This window comes from Anser cygnoides, chromosome 6, assembly GCF_040182565.1.
Source record: "Anser cygnoides isolate HZ-2024a breed goose chromosome 6, Taihu_goose_T2T_genome, whole genome shotgun sequence".
Taxonomy (NCBI): domain Eukaryota; kingdom Metazoa; phylum Chordata; class Aves; order Anseriformes; family Anatidae; genus Anser; species Anser cygnoides.
In genome coordinates, this window is record NC_089878.1 from 14,566,318 (window position 1) to 14,588,426 (window position 22,109).

Consider the following 22,109-nt stretch of genomic DNA (forward strand, 5'->3'; position numbering starts at 1 on the left):
TCACTTTGATTGGTTTGTTTTGTGTTAGACAGCCCTTCCCCAGACCCAGCTCCCCTGAGCTGTGCTAGTATTTTAGTACTTAATTTTTGAAAGAGCCAAGCTTATCGGATATTGATAGTTTAAAAAGCTCATTCGAAGCACCCTGAAGGGATCTGCTCAGCACTTTCTTTAAAGAAATGTAGACACCTAAGTAGAAGCTAACTTCTCTTGATGATCTAATTTCACCTGAATCTGTCAAAACTGGTCAAAATTTTCTGGACCAAATCTGATTTTTGTCTGTGCAGGTCATTGCAGTAATTTCATCTAGAACACATAAAAAGGAAGAGAGTATACTGGCTTTTCATCAGTCATTGTATTTTGGAACTGGATTAGCTTTAGAGATCATTTTTAACTGCCTCATATCAGATTGGTGTTAATTAGAAGGTTCCGTATAAAGGCAGATACTTATTTCAAGCTGGAAGGTCTCTACAGTGCTGCCTTGTGCACTTTCCCCTTAGCTGAACATGGCAGCCATCTCACTTCCAGTTTCTGTTTTATGGCTTCCCTCCTGTGCCGCCTTCTTCGCTCTAGGTATCCCACTTGTCTGTCAAGACCTTTTAGTTTCCTACTACTACTTTCTCATGCAAAATCCCTTTTTAAGATGGACCTTCACCATCTCACAAGTACAGTTCCTTGTAGACTAGATATCAGCTTTTCAAATGTCCCTGAAAGCCAACACTACAACTCTTAAGTGGTCAGAAATTCTAAGATTACCTTAAGAATCTTGTTATTTATGCACTTTATTTTTTAAACATTAAGTTCCTTTTTTTTTTCCTTCAAGGGTCCAGGCAGGCATGTCTTCAGCATTACAGCAGAGCTATGAAATCTAAGTGCATTTGCCTTCCTCTTATTAAAAGCAAAAGTTCTAACGTAATCACAGGATTCAAAGACTCGAGACTTACAGAAAAATGCGAAATAGAAGAGTCATATAGTAAAATTACAATGTTTGAGGGCAGTGTGTCATTACTGTTAATAGTATCGCCTGACTCTGCTTTTAGGCTTTCAACCACCACTTTGTGAATACAATGCATTAATAATAGAAGAAGTAGAGAGGTTCCAGATCATGGCGTGGCATCTGGCAGAGGGTATATAGGGCCGAGCAATGTAAACACTTAAATCGCTGTGGCATCTCAGCCCCTTCAGTGGTTTGCAAGTAGTGCATGTGTAGGGCTTTTCTCCTTTCCAAGATGACTTGCCTCCACTGGCTAAAGTGTAATCACAGTTTCAGATTAAATGTCTGATTTTACAGATTTCTAGTGAATTGCTGTGGACAGGCCACATTGTTTGGTTTAGGATCTTTGAATTTAGACTACTCACGAAGTGCGGTGCTGAGGTGGACAGTCAGTCCTTAATTCTCCTGCTAGCCACAAGTCTGGAAATATACATAGATAAGTAGTATAAATCCCTGCAGCCACAGCAGAGGACAAGCTGAGGACACACTTCTCTCCTTAATCGGGAGTGACAGAGCTCTGCAGAGAGGTGTCTGAGACCTGCAGGATCTCTTTGCTCCTGCTTGACCCCACTGCCGCGCTTCATTGCAGTAACTCAGCCTGTGTACACAACTATCATGGGAGGATAGTGGATGGTTAAATCAAGCAGTTCTTGTTCAGACGTGGCCTGTAGCAAATTGTTCTGTGAGCACCCAAAATGAAGGCCTGCTTGGCATTTTCTCTCCTGTCTGTGATTTCTCTGGGTCTGGTAAAGAAGTTGGCACCGAAGCTCCCCACACTGCCAGTGGAGCACTGGTGGTTTTCTGTCCCCTCCAGTGAGCTGTCTGCTTTTCCCCTAATTTATGGGGCTTTAATATTTCTGACTATCTTGAACATCAGTTGGATGTATTTGACATGCAAGTTGATGTCCTTGGTAGTGTGTGCTGGTCTGACAGGATGGGGATACCCAGGGTGAGCCCTGGGCAGCGGAGCCAGGTATTCATTCACTCTCATTCACTCTCCCCCCTGCTTGGGGCACTCCTTCAGGGGCTGAGTCTGACCCATGCTGGCTATAAGGGAGCATCGACACTGGTCTTAGAGTTTTCATGCAGGGACACTGGGTAGCATGTCCTTCAGCCATCCCAGCATGGCATTACTAGAGCAGCAGCAGCGCTGTTGGGCACAGACACTGTGTCAGGCTGTGGTCAGGGATGTCTGTGCAGCTGTTGCATGGGTGCTGTCCTCGTTGAGCCCTGTCCGTGCAGGCTTGCAATCGCTGTACACCCCTTGCTAGCTGCTGCCTGTAACCAGCACTGGCTCCCACAACACACGAACTGAGCTGATGGTTGGCAGTTACAGTTGTTGATGCTCTTTCTGTGTGCTCCTGAGCCAGCCTAGGACCCAGCCATTCCTTTATAAATGAGGAGCACCTTCAGGCTCTGTTAGCATGCCAAGAGTAACCCTCTGACAAGGAGGTATTTAGAAAAGAAAACTGTGATTATGCTTTGAATTACCATTTCCACTCATGCCAGCTCCCTAAGCACTGAATTAATTGTTTAGAGTGAATTTCCAGACGTGTAGTGATTTCAGGGACTGGGTAGACTGTAAGTGTGTCATAAAAGGAATTATCCTAGCAAGCTCCTTATAGGGACAAATCAATGCCATATCAGTGCCAACTTTCTTCCATTCATTTACTACGTAAGTGTCCGGCCCTAGGCAGGCTCCATGCGTTGGTTCCTAGGCAACTGTAATAATATTGCTGCACGCATGTGTCAGGCATTGATTGCCTTTGAGGCTTTTTTTGTTTTGTAAGTGAACACAAGCCAGTCCGTTTTCTTTTTTCTTTGTGTTCTGCTAAAGTCTCTCATAGTTTTGAAGGGCACATCTGTGATACTCACAGCTGAGTAATTCAGAAATACTTGCAGACATGCACGTGTGCATAGCATGGGATGGTGATCATGCTGAAATCCCTAGGCAAGCCTTCCTTAAGCTACTGTGGTTTGTTCCCTGGGCTGTTTTTTAGTAACCAAGTTACAGGTGGATTAGTATTTTAGGTGCTTAATGAATGTATAGCATTATCTAAAGAAAGTATAATGAACAACACTGTTTTTCTTTGTTTTTACTCTGCAGGAGGGAAGAAAAATAATAATCTGAAGAGTTTTAGGTAATGAAGGGCTAGGTCCTACATCAAATCCTTATTGACATTCCTTTTGAAGGGATTACTTACTTGAGCAAATGTGTGCAAGGCCTGGCACAGAGGAAGTGGTTCTCTTGTGAAAAAAAAAAAAGAGTTAGTATATAAAACTACAAAAGAAATGATGGCAGGTGAATATGGCACTGCAGTGAGACAAGAGAGAGCTCTTTACCCTTCTCATCTCTTCTCATTGCTTCTGGCTGACCTTGAGCAAGTCAGTTCACCTCATTTCCCATTTGTGAAGCAGGAATTGTGGTATATCTGTCATCCACTGTTTGTTCATTCCAGGGATGATCAGCATAGCCATGGTCCACTTCGATTCCCAGCTTGGTGTTTGGAAGCCAGACAGGTGCAACCCATGTGTGTGGTACTGAAGCTGTCCTAATAAACCTTTGTGGTGCCAGCAGCTTCATCCCAGCACAGTCACTCTGGTCAGCCTGCCAACCTGTTTACCAGAATTTAGAGTTTACCAAGTATTGACATGCATATTTCTCAAATGCCCAGACTTGGTGAGAGATAGTTATGTTGGCATTTCTTCAGCAGATAATGAGTGGTTTTGTGCTTTTATTGTAGAAAGACTTTTCTTTTGTAACTAGTAATAAAAGTAATAAGAGCACTCTTAACGCCTGTCTAGGCTGTCAGGCTGTGGAGAGCTTTGGCCTTTCTCTCACACACTTTTCAATGCAATAGAAATTATTTAGAGTATTGAATAATTCTCTGTATTTCTATTACTCCAGTTTTCAACCATGTAAAACATCCTTAAAACGTGAAACACCCTCTTTAATCTTAAGAGAAATTGAGTTGGTCAAGAAAGAAAAAATAGAGAAAACACCAAAATAGAGGATGCTATTTCAGACACTATCTGAGAAGGCTGAAAGTCAGTAGGAAAACAACATGTGGTGTTCTTCTTCAAATAAGGTTTGAAAAATAGCAAGGTGCTGTTAATATGCTATATCACAGCATCATTCATTACAGAAGGAAACCTGAAAAGCCTGAATGGCTATGGACTCATGAGCTTATTAACAATGATATATAGAAATCTCACAAAAGATCCAGAGACTTCCTGGCCTATAGCCAAAGATGTTGGGATTCAGAAGTAGTACCTGAACTGTAAATTACCTATGACAATGAGATTTAAGGAAAAAATGTCTAAGTGTAGTAATTTACATGAGCCTTTTGTAGACTACAAAATGTAATTTTTTTTCCTATGGAAAGAAAAACATTTGGGAATACTGAGGCATGAAAACAGCAGTAAAGAAAACTCTGAAACTCACATGTGGAGAGCTAGTTGGAGACCGGTTTTAGAGAACAGTTCTTGGTAGTGGCCTCTGTAAGGCATTGTGATGGATCCTATCAAGGAAGACAAAACAACTGGCTAGCAGTTACAGGCAGAAAGATTGATGTTCTCCTCCATCCTTCAGCAGGAAAGCATTCAGCTATATACGTGCATCTACACAGTTGCTTAGATACCCAGTTTGGCAGCCTGCAAAAAACATGTTTTTTAAAAAAATAAATATTTTGTTCTCCACTTTCTTGAAAAGTAGCAAAGGTAGTTCTTGTATTTTTTTGTTTGTCAGAACAAAAAACCATGCTGTTTTGTTTGTCAGAAGCTCTGCAAAAGGATCTGAAGAAAGCCTTAGAAATAGCTCTGTGAGATCAATTTTCAAAAGGGAGTATCAATTTAGAAGTGCACGTGGAACACCCTTTTTCCTAACACAGGTGTTGCTGTTGCCTTCACAAAACACAGCTGCTGCTAATGCAGCTCATGGATGCCTGTTTTTGCCACAGAGATGTACTGAGTGAGGAAGACAACTGTATTGTCTTGGCTGTATTGTGGTATGGACTGAGTTACATATATGCAGCTGTCATTGACGGATCAATCAGAGCCTTATAATTTCCAATATTTGTAAGATGGGTTTTACTTTTAGAACCCAGTTCAAGTTCAGATCAGTTCTGTTCACTGTTGTGTTGCTCTCCCCATCATTGTACCTATGGATTCTTGATAGCATTTTAGCAGAAAGGCAACTTAAGCAATTAAGTTGTTGCACTTATTTGAATTTAACATAGCTAAAGGCACCAACGGCATCAAAGAGGGGCTTACTTGGAGCTTCAAATACAGTGAGGAAAAGTCAGTCTAATCACAGAGACAGAGCTCAAGAATGCCTTTAAGAATAAGATCTGCAGCTCCGAAGGTGGCGATGCAGAACTGAATATGGGATCAACACCTGAAGCACAGCACAGCACTAATGTGCACTTTAGTGCCTGGTAATTGTTCTGGAGTGCAGGTTCCTGCACCAAGAGGGACATTCTGGCAATGTTTAACCATCTGACCTTGCAAGTTTGCATTTTACATCAAATCATTTGGGTGAGAGACCTCATTGCAGCTTTTCTAGGTTGCATTGTCCTTTGGTCTCTGTTTCATATCATATGGAGAAAGATGTTTGTCCTGTTAAATACACAAATGCATTATTTGAAGAGCCATGTCTGTCTGTCCAAGTTCTTAATGACAAGGAAACGACTTCAGAACACATGAAGAAGCAGGAACAGTAGGCTGGTGTTCTTAGCACTAACAGCCCTTCCATTTGTGATGCTACAATGAAGATAAAATTATACATCAGGATTAAATAAGAAGCAATCTGTTTGCAATATTCTAAAATGGAATATAATTTTGGTGGGTTTTTGTTTGTTATCACTGGAAAATTTCTGCCAATAAGATTAGGAATGGTCAACCAGTTGACATTTTCAGGATCAGTTAAGACTGATTGTATCGATATAATGAAAAGCTATGGCATAGATGGCTTGAGCTAGTATAGCTCCATCGCTGTTAAAAGGAGTAACTTACCATTTACGCAAATACAGAGCAGGATCAGCATTAGCCCACATGTGGCTGAGTTCCTTTAGCAGTGAGGAGATACAAGCATGTAGTGAAGGCTGACCCAGACATCCTCTCTGCCTGTCCCTGCAGAGAGCAAGAGGCAGCTTTGCACTCCAACTCAGAGCAGTGGTCTTTAGGCTGCTGTTTTGTCATCATCTGCACACCGTGGCTGGGACTGGGAGTACATCCTCCTTCACAGGAGAAAACAGATCTTTCAGAGCTGCAGTCAGCAGCTGAGGCGCCAGAATGGACTGACTATGGTCTTGATGGCTGCAAGTTTTGCCAGGGCTGTTCCCGTATTGAAGCAGTGCTGTGGGCTGTGAGATCCAGGGCTGGCTGTTTGCATTGCTATGGTTAGAGCCTCACAGCGTGGGATCCCAGTCAGAGCTTCAGCTGTTGTACCACCACTAATAAATAACAGTGCAGACATTTTTTCTCTCTTCTGGCTTTGAGCAATAGGAGAGAAATTTATTATTTTATTTTTTTTCCAATGAGCTTATTTCTGAAACGTGAATTCATATTAACTTAAACACAATAAATCCTTGCTTTCTCTGTTGATAGCCTTTCACTGGGAGGAACAGGTGTGCTGGCTCCTCTCTCATCCTGCTGGCATCCATTTCAGCAGCAATTTTTGATAAGTTTTGTCACCTCATTGAGTACTGTGGAGAAATATTGAGTGAGCATAGGGAGTGGCAGTGCAAGAGCACAAAATTACACTCCTCATCAATCATTACCCTCTAGCAACTTCCAGGGCACTGTAAATTGCTGACTAACAAGAGAGAATTAGTTTGATAAAATCACCATTAGTGTCAGGTCTGAATGATGTAAAGTTTTAAAGACACGGCTGTCCTCTCTGTCTCTCCTTCATCCATTAATGCGTCTGTTCATAGAGATCCCAGTCCAGCAAAGCACGTAAGCACATGTTTAATTTTAGGCAGATCAGTAATCCCAAGGAAATCACTGGGATACTAGTCCTAAGTATGTATTTATGTGCTTCACTGGATCAGGGCCATAATACCAATTCTTTTTTTGAGCACACAATGATAAATATCTCTGTGAGCCAGTTTCTTGATTCAAAAACAGTTTCAGACTCACTAGCTGGACATTAAAAAAAAAAAAAGAAGAAGAATGTGTCAAGTTCTGGTGCTACAGAACATAGCAGTTAGCCAACAGAGCATTTTGCTTAACTTAGCTTCTTTAACCGTACTTTTCATACTTGTTGAGTTCTATCAAATTCTGCCACCTAGAAATCTGCCCCTGAACTTCTGCATAGCCTTCTCAAAGTTATTAAAATTCAGACCATCTTTGGTTGTTCAGAACCAGGCATAAAAGCTAAAGCCAGCTCGAGAACTGCTTTTTCAAAGTTATAGGTAAGATGCAGATGCAGCTAACATAGTTAATGAAACACGTTGTGTTATGGACTTCTCTCAGTGTTGCCAGACTGCATGCCAAATACTACAATTTGTTTTAAAGGTGGCTTTTATTTGCCTTATGGCTTCTCAGGGTTTAGGGCTTCTTGCTTCATGATTTCAGTTTCTCTTCACAATCTTGAAGACTGTAACCTTATTTCTAACCAAAAAAAAAAAAGAAAGGAAAGAAAGAGAAAGGAAAAACACCCAAAGAAACAAAAAGTAAGGATAACAATGGACGCTAGGATTCTCATGTTGTCATGGGACTACAATAACTGCAAATAAGGAAAGTGTGAGGCATTGTAAGACTTCCCACAAAATCACCAACTGACCAGCACCCTTCATTTATACTTAAAAGCTGCTCTGAAGTTTGTTTTTTTGTTGCTTTCATTATTTGATTACACAACTGTAATCTAAGACTTCATATTCCTGACACTGTCGACCTTTTTTTTTTTTTTTTTTTCCATTTGGTTACAGAACTGCAGTAAGACGGTGACTTACTGGTCTGCTATACAGTCATTTGTATTGAAAGGCTGAGAATGTCCGAATGTTCAGCTCTAACCCACTCCATCATAACCAGATGTTTCACTGCTCCACAGCCATCTAGAATTGGATGCTTGATCTACTATGACATTACATCCATCACCATCTAGCCTGGTCTTTCACAGGCCACGGACAGAATGTCTGTCTACCATTCTGCGTTTCATTTTTACTTTGTGGAATTACTTATTTTCCTGCTTTTGAAATTGGCTTTCCTGCTTTACTCTTTCCAGAACAGCTGACCACGCCACTGGAAGTTCATTGCCCAAACTGTCATATCTTGACTGTTCCAAATGCTGAAATATATCTTGATGGGAATGAATGCCATTAATCTTCATTTACAGATCAAAGTAGCAAACTTGTCTTTCATAAAACAAAAATTATGTCTATTCTGTGATAGACCTGAAAGCTAATTAGTAAGAAGACATAACTATTAATCCTTGTAACAATGTCTGTCTTTGAAGCAGAAGCACTGTGATAGATTCTCAGCAAGTGCATAAGGATGCAAGATTTTGCTAGTCCTGAGTAGCTTTACACCAGCAGAGGTGTGGACAAGCCACTGCCTTTTGATATTCCACTCTTTTGAAATGTAGCACTTTGAGCTACCAGAACTGTTTGAAGGATGTCCACAATCCATGTGAAGTCCATTGCATGCTCTGGTCCAATTTTGTCATTCAATTTTGACGCTAATTTGTGTTTGCAGGTGTGAAAGCTGTGGTGCTGTCTTCCACTCTGAATGCAAAGTGAAGGCCGTACCATGCCCCAGGTGCGTGCGTAAAGAATTGCAGAAGAAGCAGAAATCCTTCTGGAGGCGACTGAATATGGATGAAAACTTCGAAGAGTCTTGCAACATGTTTGAGTTGTCGTATCAGAACACATGAGTTCCTTAAGGCAGTGGCCAGCCTGAAGAGAGCCTCTTCCCCAGCTGCCAGGTCAAGCAACCTCTCAGCTTAGCCAGGCAGAAATCTTTTTGCAAAATAGTACCTGATCTTCTTCATCTGTGAATAGCAGCTGCCAAAGTGGCCATAAAGCCTTGTTGGCTTTGAAATACCAATGGCTCAACTGCATTTTGCATTGAAGTCCAGCCGCTAGCTCTTATACAAAATGTGATTTACTTGAAATGCTTTAGGTCTAGCTAATTGAGCACCTAACTTTTTCTTTTCCACCTCTGGAGAAGACTTTTCCTCAAGACAGAAAATATTTGCTGCCATGAACACATTATTTTTGATGTTGTTCATTTAGAATTGATGAATCATCTACTTATTTATGTGTATTATTTATTATTAGCCTTGGCAGAGGTTCTGGTAAGGTGTTTGTTTCACAGAACCTCATAAGGCAGAAATGATATTAAGCCTACCTGCTACTTTTGACATGGACATGTTTCCATTTCCTCATGTTTCCAGAGAGCTATTTCTAAAGAATCAGCACATTTACATGTCACTCCTCCCCGAGGAAAGAAAAGTATCTCCCATCAAACCTTATTCAGGATGTTTGCAAGCATAAGATGCAGAATAATTCCTTTAGCTGTGCTTATTTATAACCACCCCAGTGGAATATTACATAAGCAGATAAGCAGGGTACTTGCTGCTGTTCTTATTCAGGCTGGGTATATCTGTCAAGCTCCGTCACTGAAGTCCATTCTGCTTTATGCTACTTATTCTTGATCTATGTGGGGCCACATCCTCAACTCCAGTAACGTGACTTTCAAATCTCCTGCTAGGCTTGAAGACATTTCAACTGTCTACATTGGTTGTGTTTTTGTCGTGTGAAGTTTACTTTACATGTTTTTCTAACCTGATCCTGGTAGACCAATAGTTGGGAAAGTGAACTTGCCCAATTTTGCTAGAAAATACCCTCAAAATTGTGAAACATTAGTTTGCTGTGTTCATGTGCAATTTGTGTCCTGAGTTCTCTGGGAGCACTAGAGGATTCTATACATCTCTGGTGATTCGTGTGGTGGAGAGCGAACTTCTCAAGGTATGGTTCTGCCTTGCAAACCTGGAACATAGGAAAGTACTAAACATGGTAAATTACATATATTGTGAAAGATTTGACTGGAGAGATGTGTGTCATCACTAACAGTGTTCAGTTCATTGTGTTTTCACCGTCAGTGAACACTTAGGGATACTCCTCACTCCAGTCCACATTTTTAACTTTTTCTCCAGACCCTGCAGTAATATGTGTATTAGATGCATAAGAATACATTCATATTTATATACACATATATATATACAGCAAGCAAATATGATTTCAGAAGAAAAAAGCCAGTCGCATGTGCATTTTCCTTCTCTCATGTAGGTTTGTTAAAATGCAGACTACTGATCTTTGCTTTCTATATAATATGCAGGCTGTTATTATATTCAAGGCAGAAAGCAGTCTTGATCATTGAAGCAGCTCACTAATTGCTAAGTATTTTAAATAAAAGAATGGGGTACATCATGCTTGCATTAAAGGGCAGAAAGTTACACAATGGACTTGTATTGGAGTACAAATGTTTGCCTTTTCCAGCCTCCAGTTGAAGAAAGTAGCTGAATCTGAGCTTTCCCAAATTTGAGCGCAACTTTATGTGTGTATATATATATAGAAGCATGTTTATATCTGTATTCATTAGACAACCAGTGCCTTTCTTTTTCAGAAGTCCTCCTCCCATTGGGATTCTTTGGAAGAAAGTAGGGGGTTTTCCATGTTCTTGGCAAAGTAGTATAGGGATTCCCATATTTAATGAACTTGGTGAATCATGCACCTTTGTCACTAAAATTAGTATTTCCCCTACACAGAGGCATCTTTGTTTCATACAGCTCACTGTTCTTCATATGAAATGAGTTGCTTTCAGCTATCATCCTTAAGGATATAATGTTCCTTTAAAGTCCATTCCCATGCAAAGAACTCCCTGCACGTTCACATATGCAAACACAGGGGAAGTCTTGTGGAATTAGTCATGCAAACAGGAACTGCAGTGGTACTGGCTGAATAAACAGTACACTCCCATATTTTTCAGCATGTGTCACTACAACCAGCCCTGTGGCAAAGCCAGTAGCTCTGAAACTGTCAGAATCTGGCAGGTACTATTTTGAATTAGCTCTAGACGTAATGGTGGGTCATGAAAGAAAAAAGAAGTGACATTTTCCATATCATAATGCTTTTGAATTTAAGATATTTTATGGCATTAGTTCACATCCAGCCCAGTTTAGAGAGAGGTGCTTGTGTGTACTGTTGAGTACCCTGTGGCATCAAGAAATCAAGGTTCAGGCGTTGCAAGGTATTGGTAACTTTGTCAGATGCCCTGATCTCCAAAATGCCAGTGATGTGGGTAGTTAGGTATTCTAGTTAAATTCTGGAATAACAACAGACAAGTTTGGAGTTATTCTAGATTTGTGCAGGTATTACAGAACAGAGTTTCTTTGTTAACTGAGATTTACAGGAAAAAAAGAATATGTTGTCAACAGACCTGTTGGAATTAGTGGTGAGTCTGGAACCACTGCCATTGCTAAAGGCAAAGAGCAAAAGCATGTTTTTACAATATGCTGGCAGCATCCAAAGCTTTTTGTGAAGGGATAATGTACAATACAGATCAGATTCTTTTTTTTTCTTTTTTTTTTTTTTTTAATCCAGTGTAGCTGTAAGTAAGCCAGTTCCTAAATCAGATGTGATTTTTCCGCCTTGAAAAAGTAATATAGCTTCTTCTTGTAGCTACAGGAGCTGGCTGTAATGTGGAAGATGTTTTCCTCTCAGGGATGCCTAGCTCCTGTCCAAAAAAAGTTATTCTATATGGATGGGTAGGGTGCAGTCTTCTATCTCTGCCTTTCAAAAACATAATTCAAGGTCCAGTCCTGCCCTCAGGAATTGTGGGTGCAGTAGGAACGAGCCCTGATCATTTTTTAGCACTGCAAGATAGAAGAATAAACAGAAACTACTGCTCATGTTACTAACTCTCAAAAGACCCAACTCTAAAAGGATGGTTTTCATGCAAGAGCCAGCTGCTAGTAGGAGACACAGCTCATACTTCTGGAGGTGGTTTGGGTTTTGGACAGCACTGTACCCTTGTGTGGTTGTCTCTGCTGTACTAACATAGTGCTGCACACTGGTCCGCAGAGCTACTGTTTTCCCATTCTGCAGCCTGTAGCCTGCGCGTGCCCTGCTCTGCAGATGGCTGGGTGGGCACCAGCTGGAAAAGTACCTGGGGTCTTTCCAGACTGCGCACATCTCTCCTCCATGCCTGCCCCCACCCCCACCCCCCCCGGTAGAATTTGTGTAGTAGTACTTCTAGTCCCATCCTACACAAAAATGATATAAATATGAAGTAAGTTTGAACAATAATGTTTCGTTGTGAATCAAAAATAAAATGCGGTTTGTCTCCTTCACAAAGAAGGTGCTTTCTTTACTTATGGAGGAGGAATAGATCTGTAGGTCCAGTTACTGCTCTTACTTGCTTGTACAGAACTTATAATCACTATAGAAATAGGATGCTTCACTGCAAGGGACTGTAGCCTGACTTTACAACTACTTAGAATCTTCTCAGTTTAGTTAGTCTGAGATTATTTAACCCAGGATACTGTAGATAAACTAATTCAATTCTTCTTTTCCTCTCTACCCAAACCCTCTAGCTTTTCTTTTATGTAGATAAGGACCTACCTAGGGGATGCAAAATGCAGCTTTTTGATATTATCAACCTACAGAAAGAGAAATTTGGATCTCTTATGCAGAAATCTTTCTTTTCTTCGTCTTTCTTAGGTGGTGAAAAATGGTCTTGTGGTGTGATGCAATGTCCGGGTTGGCACGTACCAACATGCACATAGGAGCTCATTGCTGGGTTGATAGCAACTGGCAGTTGTGAAGGTTTCTTAAATAAGTGAGAAAACACACTTTTTGGTGAAGAATTCTTCACAATACCGTGATAGCCCTGCTAGGAGTGAATCATCAGCGTACCTCAAGAGCTGCTCTTGTCAAGACTTCTCTTAATAATTAGTACAGGGATACTGTGTGCATTGTAATGGGTGGATGATAATGTCCTGAAAGGCTTTAAAAAAAACACAAAAAGCAACAACAAAAAAGAGGATGTCTGGTTACAATGAAATGGGGAAGCTGCCCAGTTGTATTTTGCTTTTTCCCTGTGGCAACAGAAGCCATTGAGTTTCCTGGGCTTTCCAAGGTCATGGTCTGGATTGCAGCCGACTGTTGATCTGTGTAAAAGAAATGTAATTGAGTAATCATCATAATCTTATCTCTTGTTTTCTGTTGCTCAGCTGCAAGCCAGTCCTCTCTCTTTTCTCGCTCTCTCTGTCCCTGTCTTGGCTCACAGTGCTGAGCCTACAGCTAGGCTTTGAGCTTCATAGCTGATCGTGTTGCTTTTGAACCAGTTGAGTCTGATCATTCTCTCCTTCATAATTTGCCTTCCAATTTTCCCTTCCCAGTAGGAGTGCCTTACAGTACTGTATATTAGTGTCTATCTTCCTGTTTTGGATTTCCTGATTGAATCTGCTGTTTGATTAACTTGTAGGCTCAAACTGAAATTATCCTGTGGCTGCACATGCTCTTTTGCAGGAGCAGCTTAGTAAATCAGTTTGCTTGTTCTGTCCCCATGAAGTGGGCTCTACAGGCTGCATATACCAGCTCTGAAGATGCCAAGGTGCATGGAAATCCCTCACTTTTGCTTAATTTGGTGCCTTAAATTTTCAAAAATGTAGAATTTTGTCAGGAATGCTCTGCCATGCTGCAACGTGTTTGGCATTGGAGCTCTAAACCCTTGCTCATGGCAGTTTCCATCTTGCCAGGAGTGATGACCATAAAATTTGTTGACGATCTGTGCTTTGAAAGGGAAATATGAGAAAGGATTGCATGGAGACAGCATTGTTTTTTATTACCTACGCTTTGGAGACTAACTGAGCTTCTTTTCAGACAGAAATGAGGTTGCTCTTAAGTGAGAGCTTCAGAAGCTGTGGATCTGTAACAATGGCAAGCACTGGACATTAAAGCAGGATCAGGTCATGTGCAGCTTTGCTCCTCCTGGAACCAGTGGCCAGCCTGTGCCATGTGGTGAGGGAGTCCCACACAGTAAAGCTGGATCCAGGGCTGTGGCAGTGAAGGCTTTTCCTCAAAGTTTGATTTCAACACAGCCTGGTTCCCTGAAGGCTAACCCACTGGGGTTTGGTCAACATTACGTTAGAGAGGGTTAGCCTGCTTAATTTTTAGCATTATTTGCTAATGTCTGCAGCTAACCCTTCCTGTGTCTGTCAGTTTTGGGCACATGTCCATGCTGACTGGAATCTTTTAAGTCCATTTTTGACCCCAAGTAGCAGGAACCCTATATGACAACAGCAGAGCTTTCGCTGCACTTTAATAGTGTAGTGAGCAGACAGCCTGGACAATAAATAATGTGCAAAGTCCTTTACTTGAAAGCTCTGGTGTGTACACACTCCCTTGGGTCTTTTCTTATAATGCAAGTTTCCTCCGGATCCCCTAAGGCATTGATCTAAATTAGAGATGCCACTTGTGGGCAGCATTGGAGAAGTTCAGGCCTGGAAGGCAATTAACTGCCTAGGACCAAAGTGTAGTAGGCTCTGTCTACATACACAATTGTCAGTGGCTCAATTACTTATTTGTATCCAACTGTGCGTTAAACCAATGTAAATCCTTGAGTAGTTAGTGCTGTTTTGGTGGAAAAAGGATTTGTTTCAGTTTTGCTTACGTACTTGTCAACAAAGTCAATCTTGCTTTAACCGAAGTGTTTTCAGACTGATTTTGAGTGGCACTGATACCTGTGATACCAGGTTGACTTACACCAGTCCCTTCTGTACTTGTCGGAAGTAAGAATTCATGAGCAAAATGGGTGTTGGAAGGGCTTGAAGTGATAAAGGCAGCTTCCAAATCAACATTAGTTGAGTCGAGGCAGTTTGAGGCTGGGGTAAGCCGGGTGTGATCAGCAGAGCACGGGGTCTGGCGCTGTCCCTGGCAGCCCAGGCTTCCCTTCCCAGCAGAGCAGCAGCTCTCCTGCAGCACTTGCAGTGGATTTTAGTATTAGTGGTAGCGCACCCTGAGTTTTTTGGAAACTAGTATGTGCGTGTGCTACTCTGTCTGTTAACTTATGTGCATGTCATTGTTCTTGTATTTGTTTTGTGTTATTTTTTTTGGTTTTGTTTTTTTGAGCGTTTTTTTGGGGGGGGGGGGGTTGTTTGTTTTTTACTTTTGACAAGGATTTTCTTAAATTATCTGCACCTACTAGGCAATAGTCTTAATTTATTATTGATATGTAATAAATTTATAATTTAAATTCCATAAGTTGAATTGCCTGTTGACACTTGAGCAGGGTTTATTTGGGTTCACTTGTGACACCATCAGAGCACCAGTCCCTTCTGTATAAAGGCAACTGTCAATAAACACTACAAAAAAATTACTCGTCCTTTTTAATTTGCCTTCTGCTGTTACTGCACCATGTGTAGGACAAGTTTTGAAAGAGTGCTAGTTTTCTTATAAATACTAATCCATTGGTGAAAGTCTTCCAAATCTAAGCAAATTGTGATACTTTTCTCGGTTCTGAGCCAGGAGGTCTCTGGAAATGCTGTCAATGACTGCATCAAGCTTTGCATGTTTGGATTCACAGTTAAATCTGTTAGGTGTATTTGATAGCCACAAATGTCCAGATTTTTGAAGGTGCTGAGCCCCAACAGTTCCCAGGAGAGCTTTTTAGGAGCTGTTGTTGTCAGGCACTTTTGGGTACGGAGCTCCCAGGAGGCATGTAGGAGCTGGGGGAAGGCTGCTCCCCACTGCATGGCTGCCATGTGGACCTTTGCCAGCAGGCTCCAGGTTAAAGGACCTTGGATCCTAAGTAAGGAAGGCACCTCCTAGCTCACTGCAAGGCCCACTGAAGGGCTGGGAGGGTAGAGTTTTGCTCACAGTGTAAGGGCTGTTTTGCTCAGACAGCTCTCCATCCAGCGGACATAGGAGCAGGTGTGATTCCTGCTCTCCTGGGCTGCTTCTCCCAGTGCACAGGGTGAGAAACTTCATCAGCTCCCCAGGGCTGTGGATTTGGTGCTGAGCTGTGGTGAAGCTCACAGACCTATGTCCCCTGTGTGAGGGCCCCCAGAGAAATCTCTCCTGGCTTTCCAAGAAGGACATATCCACTCCCTTGCTGCCCCCCTGCCATTCCTCAGAAAGACCAGAATTCCACCAGGAATGTCAATCCTTTCTCCTGCAGGCACCTTTGGACTTCATCCCCATGATGAAATGGCTGCAAGCAGTGGGTTAATGTTTGATCAGGACCGCACAAACTGCACAGGAAAGCCATGTGCAAGACCTTCTTCCTCCTTATTTGCTTTACAAGGTGAGCCAATTCTGTTATGACACATACCTCTTTCCCCTTTCACTGCCACGTCCCCTCCTCACTTCAGTCTCTTAGAGGTGCTGGGAAGGAAGCATCAACACAGCAGAGACCATGGGGTCTAGGGAGCCCTGGAAGGAGCAGTTTGGTTGTGGGGTTTTTTGGTGGTTTTTTTTTTTTTGGTCCACCTATGGTTGTATCTATGGAGCTTCTCTCCTCCTTGCCCCTTCCTAGGCTCCCTGTTGTGCTCTGTTTCAATCTATGAACCCATCACTGAAATGTGTTGCTGAAAGTACATAGCTCAATAGCTGTCACAGACAACTTGGGGCTGGAGTTACAAAAATCATTGCTTTTGGTTTTGGTCAGGAGCTGAAGTGATGGGATTTTTCTCCCTGTTATACATTGTCATTACATGAGAGCTGTGCCCTCCAGTGAACTGCAACTCTGCCAGTAAAACCTTACATTGGCAGCCCTGTTCTTAACCCCTGCACGCTCCTCCTCCTCGCAAAAGCCAAGCTTTTTGGGTAGTTCTGTTAACCTTCTGTTAGCCTTTTGTGTTAATTTATCAACTAGCCATTAGCTCAGCAGGCCACAGAAAATACCAGTCAGACTGTGAACTGGAGCGTGCCCTCCAGGTCCTGTGGGAAGCAGTAGCAAAACTGCTGTTTTCTTCTGATGCTGAGCAATCGGGACAAATTGGCACCCACAGAGTATCTACCCACTTTGTTTTCTTCCTGATTGACACCCCTTATGCTGGTGGGACAGTCAGTGTCTTGTATCAGCGTATGTGCTTGGGAATATTAGATCATAGACAAATCTCGTAACCCCTTAGGTCTAACAGTGAGTGTTTTGGATTTTGTTCTTTGTGTTCTCTTTGCACATTAAATGCAGTGAGTTGAGTCAGGAATATTCATCGTCTCGTAAGGCCAAGTCCCATGAGTGGTTCATATCACCTGAACATGCCAACCAAGCTCCAGCTCTTCCCTGAAAGGTCAGGACACTTCTATTTTAAAAAGCTACCCTTCTAGCTCTTAGACCAAAATTAACAGTCTTTGATTTTATATAGGAAGCTTGTTTTCTAAAAGGTGGCAGAACTAGAATACAGCCCTTCTTTGGGGAATAGGTGGCCGTGGTAAGTCCACACATTTAAGAAGCCTTGAGGATAGCGTTTGAATTAAATAAAATGGTACAAGCTCCTTGTCCAGAACTGTGCTCCAGGCTCAAGAAAATACTTTTTTTTTTTTCATTCATCTTTTCAAATTCCCATAATGTGTATGATACAATCCCAATTACAATACAACAACAGATCAACCCAAATGGAACTAGCTTTCTCCTTCTTTCTTTAGGGACAGAGAGGGGCCTTCCAGGTCTAAGGGTCACTAGAGCTTTTCAGTGAAAGGCATGCTGAGGGCAAACGAAAATATTCTGGGAGTGTGTGTGCATAGCTCTGGTCTTTTTAAAATAGTTCTTGTTTAACTAAATACTCTCCAAAGCAGTGGTTCCATCTAAAGGTCTGAGTATTACCACTGTGAGAAGGTGATGAAAAGCATCTCAGATAACCAGGTGTCACAAGTAAAACCAGACAAAGTCTCCAAGGCAAGTAGGAGTAAATTCCAACCATTTAAAGCATTGACAAATATAAACTTTGGCATTGAGGCTGCAAACATGCTAAAAAGCTGGTCCACTGTTCATAGTAAGTGACTCTTGATTTTCTATAATTGAGTCTGAGGTGTTAGCCTCAGATATTAAAAATGAAGTTGTGAAGTTCATATGGAAAGCAAGGAAGTCAGATAAGAGCTTGTGTTAAGGGCTGGACTTTACATTGACTTGAAAGTTTCAGGTGTTTATCGTATAGATACGATATGTTGAGGTGAACAGGAAGGAATTGTTAGTAACGCTAAACGTTGTTTAAATGTAAGAAAGTGCAAATTACTGATTCTGTGTAGGAAAATAATAGATGCAATCAGTGTGCATAGAACAGTTCAGTCCAAACGGTATTCATAGCATGAAAGGTTATAAATAAGTCTCAGCAGTGACTTACACTACAGGCAGGTACTTGAAATACAGTGATGAAGGCATGAAACAAGACACGTGTCTCTCTACTGACTTGTGCCTTGCCCTGCAAGTAATCCCAGTGCTTTCTGTGAATCCCTTGCTCACAGACACCTGTGGAAGCAAGGTTAGGGTGGAAGAACTGAGACCCCAACACCATTCTGTCAGCAGACATTGGCATGCAATTGCTTGTGACACTGGTGGATGTTGTTTATTGTGTACTTATTGCAAAATGTCCTGTTCCAGCTTGGACTCTGCACTTTTGAAGAGCATTCATCTCTGATTTAACAAACAACATGATTGATCCTTTAAGCAGATACAAGTTCTGCTGATTTAAATGAAGGCTGCAGTTTATTAAAAGAACCAGAGCTGGGCTCTCAATGTTCAGAGACATGAGCTGTAGCAGTTTATAAAATCGGCAGATTCCTTGTAAAATGAAGTGACTGCACATGCATTCAGCACAGAGTTAACCCTGGGTGATAGCAGGTAAAAAAGGGTGAAAGTATAATAAAAGTATGAGTCTCTACTGCAGGTATTTACACAGTATTGACATTGTTAGCCATGCTTAGAGATTTATGTCAAGTGTTACTGCACTGTCATAAAATAATAAAGTACTTCTGCGAAGGGCTTAGGGCAAAGGGGAGGCAAAAAAGTCTCGCTATGTAAGGCCCTTCTCCAGCTCCGGTGGTAGTCCATGGGAATGTTTCCATAGCTGTCAGCAGAAGCTGCATGGAGGCCTGCTAGGGGAAGGTGAGCAGAAGTGGCATATTTGTTATGTTTAGAGCAGGTAACCAGGGGTTTTGTCTCAGGGAGGATATTACCACCACCCAGTTTCAGGAGGCAGCTAGTGAGTCTGCCTTGCAGCCAGTGGAGATGAGGGTTCCTCCTGGAAGCAGGGATGTATCTGAACTGAATTATCTTTTCGTGTTTATAGAAGTGCTGACAAGGACCCACAAAAGCTGAAAGATGACATTAAGAAAAATGCTGTGCTCAATGTGGCTGGGAGGCCAAAAGGGCAAGAAGAGTCTAGTGTCTCAGGGTTTCTGCACCATGCATCCTGGACTCAGCACACTTTCGGCTTTGGGCTCTTGCAGCTTCATTTCTCACTCTAGGCTCACAGTAGGCATGCCCTCAACATTTTGGCTGCAGGACCAGATTTTGCAGCTGAACTCAGTATTTATATGTAGTGGAGAACTGAAATGTCAGTGCCAATCAGTCAGAGCACTGGGGAGTTTGGATCCAGGCACGATGCCTGCCTGTCCTTAGGTCCGTATCTCCAGTTTGTATGCCCTACTCCAGTTTGTATGCCCTGCTCCAGTTGGTATGCCCTACTCATTGTCTCTGCCCTTTGTGAGGTTGTGGTACCATTTATTCTGCAAGCCATGCTGATACATGGGACCTGGTAGCCTTGCTGCAGAAAATTACTGCTGCAGAGAAGTACTGCTCTTCTACTAGGGGTGGTTTCCTGGTTAGACGCTACTGCATGGGAAGGCGTTTTGCTGCCTCTTTCCAAATAAACGAAATAATTCTTTTCCACCAAATCATTTAGCAGAATTGTTCCCCCCATAGCAGTCTCATAGCTGTCCTGCCAAGGGTTGGGAGAGCCTGCATCCTGACTCTGCTCTGGACAATGCTTCTCAAAAATCAGGCAGCTATAAAAAAGAGAAATGCCTCTGTTGAAAAGGGAGCTTTCAGAGCCCTTCATAAACTTGCTTTCCCTGCTGAGAACCAGAGTGCTGCACTGTTCTGTGGGACAGCTGGCACAGGCTGTTTGTAAAACATGGGTTGGTAGGTGTTGAGCCCTTCCACATCTGACCCCATGTGTCTCACCTGGCTGAGCTAATTTTCTGCCTAGGCAACTAGATGAATGAGCTTTCCTCTCCATGACCATACTTCTTGTCATGGCCTCTGTCAGAAGCCTGACACATGCCATTTCCTGTCCCAGATGGTGTCTCAAAAGCTCGTAAGTAGGGCCGAAATTTGTCTCTCATACATCAGTTATATCAGCCTCCAAACTCTAGGGCTGACCACACACTGGAGCAGCTCTGAAAGTGCTCGCTCCATGGGCTCACCCCAGCTGAATCTGTGAGACTGGAGCTGGTCTTTCCTTAGAGTCCTGGAATGTGTCACTGTGGCAATAAATAGCCTCAGTCCCGTGACACGTGGTGTCCCTTTCAGTCCTCCAGCTCTCAGCTCAGCTGGTGCCGAAGACGTGGTCCAGGTGCATTCCCGTACTCCCAACAATACTGTAGGTTCCCAGTCCACAGGTCTGCCACACAGCCTGGCAGAGAATCATAGGACCTGCCCTTGCTTCCCACTGGCCGTGGGCAGCAGTGAGGGATTTTAAGCTCAGTTTGTTCAGAAGTGAACGCTCCCTCGCACATGTGCCCAGAGGAGAGGACTGTGGCACCAGCGTCCCCCTGGCTTTGTGTGTGATCTGTTCCCATGAATATCTCAGTGGCGTCCTCATCACATGAACTCTTCAGCCTCTGGGATGGTGAGAAGGCCTCAGAGATTGAGAAGACCCTTTTAGTTTGTACATCTCTTGCTCTGCATAGCCACCCATTAAAATTATTAGCTTCACTTGTCTCTGTAGGAATTTGGGGGGGACCTTGGACCGAACTGCTGGGGACTAGTAGGGGCGTGCATGCGGGAGAGGCAGAGAGCAGAGCGTGTCTCGCACTCCTCACACTCCTCCTCTTCTTTTTATTGACCCAGCTCACGGATTGGAAAAGACCCATGTCCCCCCCACGGCCCCCTCTTCCTCCCCGGCCGCACAATTGTCACCGCCAATTAGTGCATTGTTAGGGCACACAATGGCGCTGTGGCCACTGGAATGGGACGCTTTTGTGCGTCTCCAGTCGGCCGTAGGGGCAGTCAAGATTCATTTAGGGCCTTACACAACATGGACAGAAAATACTATCAGAAAAGCAAAAGGGGGAAAGAAAAAGGGAGAGGGAGAGAGAGGTAGCAAGAGGGAAGGGGGGGGGGTGAAGTCTGCTATTCAGGGGTTAGCCCAGCCGCATGAAAGGCCCAAGAAGCAGTGCCACATTGAAGACGCCCCTTGGAACACAAAAAGGAACCAGGGCTTAATAGCAATTAGTGGGCAAACTGCAAAGAGCACCGTGGCTCTCCAGCGAACTGCTTACTGCCACCGCTCCCCCTTCCCCCTTCCCTGCGGATCCAGCCGGGAGGGGAGCGGCTCAGGGATGGGAACTGGCCGTCCTCCTCTACCCACCGCGCTCTGGGGAGGCCCCAGCCAGCACTTCTTTGTGGCAGGTAAAGCGAGTGTCATTCTCTAAAGCTCACAGCCAAATGCAGGAGGTGTTTTGCAGCCAGAGCAGGATGTAGGGTATGGTTTCAGAATCACAACTGTTTCAAGGACCTTTAAAGCAGCCCTGTTCCCTTTTGCTGCCTGGCACCAATGCACCTTGCAGCTGGGCTGCATTTGTCCACAGCCTGGTCCTCTTCCCCCAGCAGAGCCTCGGAGATCACCGCTGTTCTTCTCATCTGTGTCCATTATTATCCTCTTTACTCATAAAATAATCATCTGTATATGATTTTATGATATGTGTATATATATTTTTTTTCTAAAGAAAATCAATGGAAGAAGGCTGCAGGACAGTGATTAGTTTATTGGCTGTTCTCAGCTAATGGATGTGCATATATATTTAGGCAAAGCAGCTCTGTAGGCTTAGTAGCTGTGAAGAATCTGTTCAGGCTGAGCACCAGACCTCACCCTCTCTTCTCCATGAAA

At 42.9% G+C, this 22,109-nt stretch overlaps 1 protein-coding gene across 1 annotated transcript in view; it reads left to right on the forward strand.

The window, feature by feature from the left end:
• PLEKHM3 (pleckstrin homology domain containing M3) overlaps nucleotides 1–15,253 on the forward strand; it is an 80,058-nt gene extending 64,805 nt beyond the window's left edge. Inside the window, exon 7 of the mRNA XM_013171703.3 lies at nucleotides 8,690–15,253. Coding sequence (XP_013027157.2) covers nucleotides 8,690–8,867 — 178 coding nt within the window. The 3' untranslated portion in view covers nucleotides 8,868–15,253. The remainder of the gene's footprint in view (nucleotides 1–8,689) is intronic.
• The last annotated feature ends 6,856 nt before the right edge of the window (nucleotides 15,254–22,109 follow it).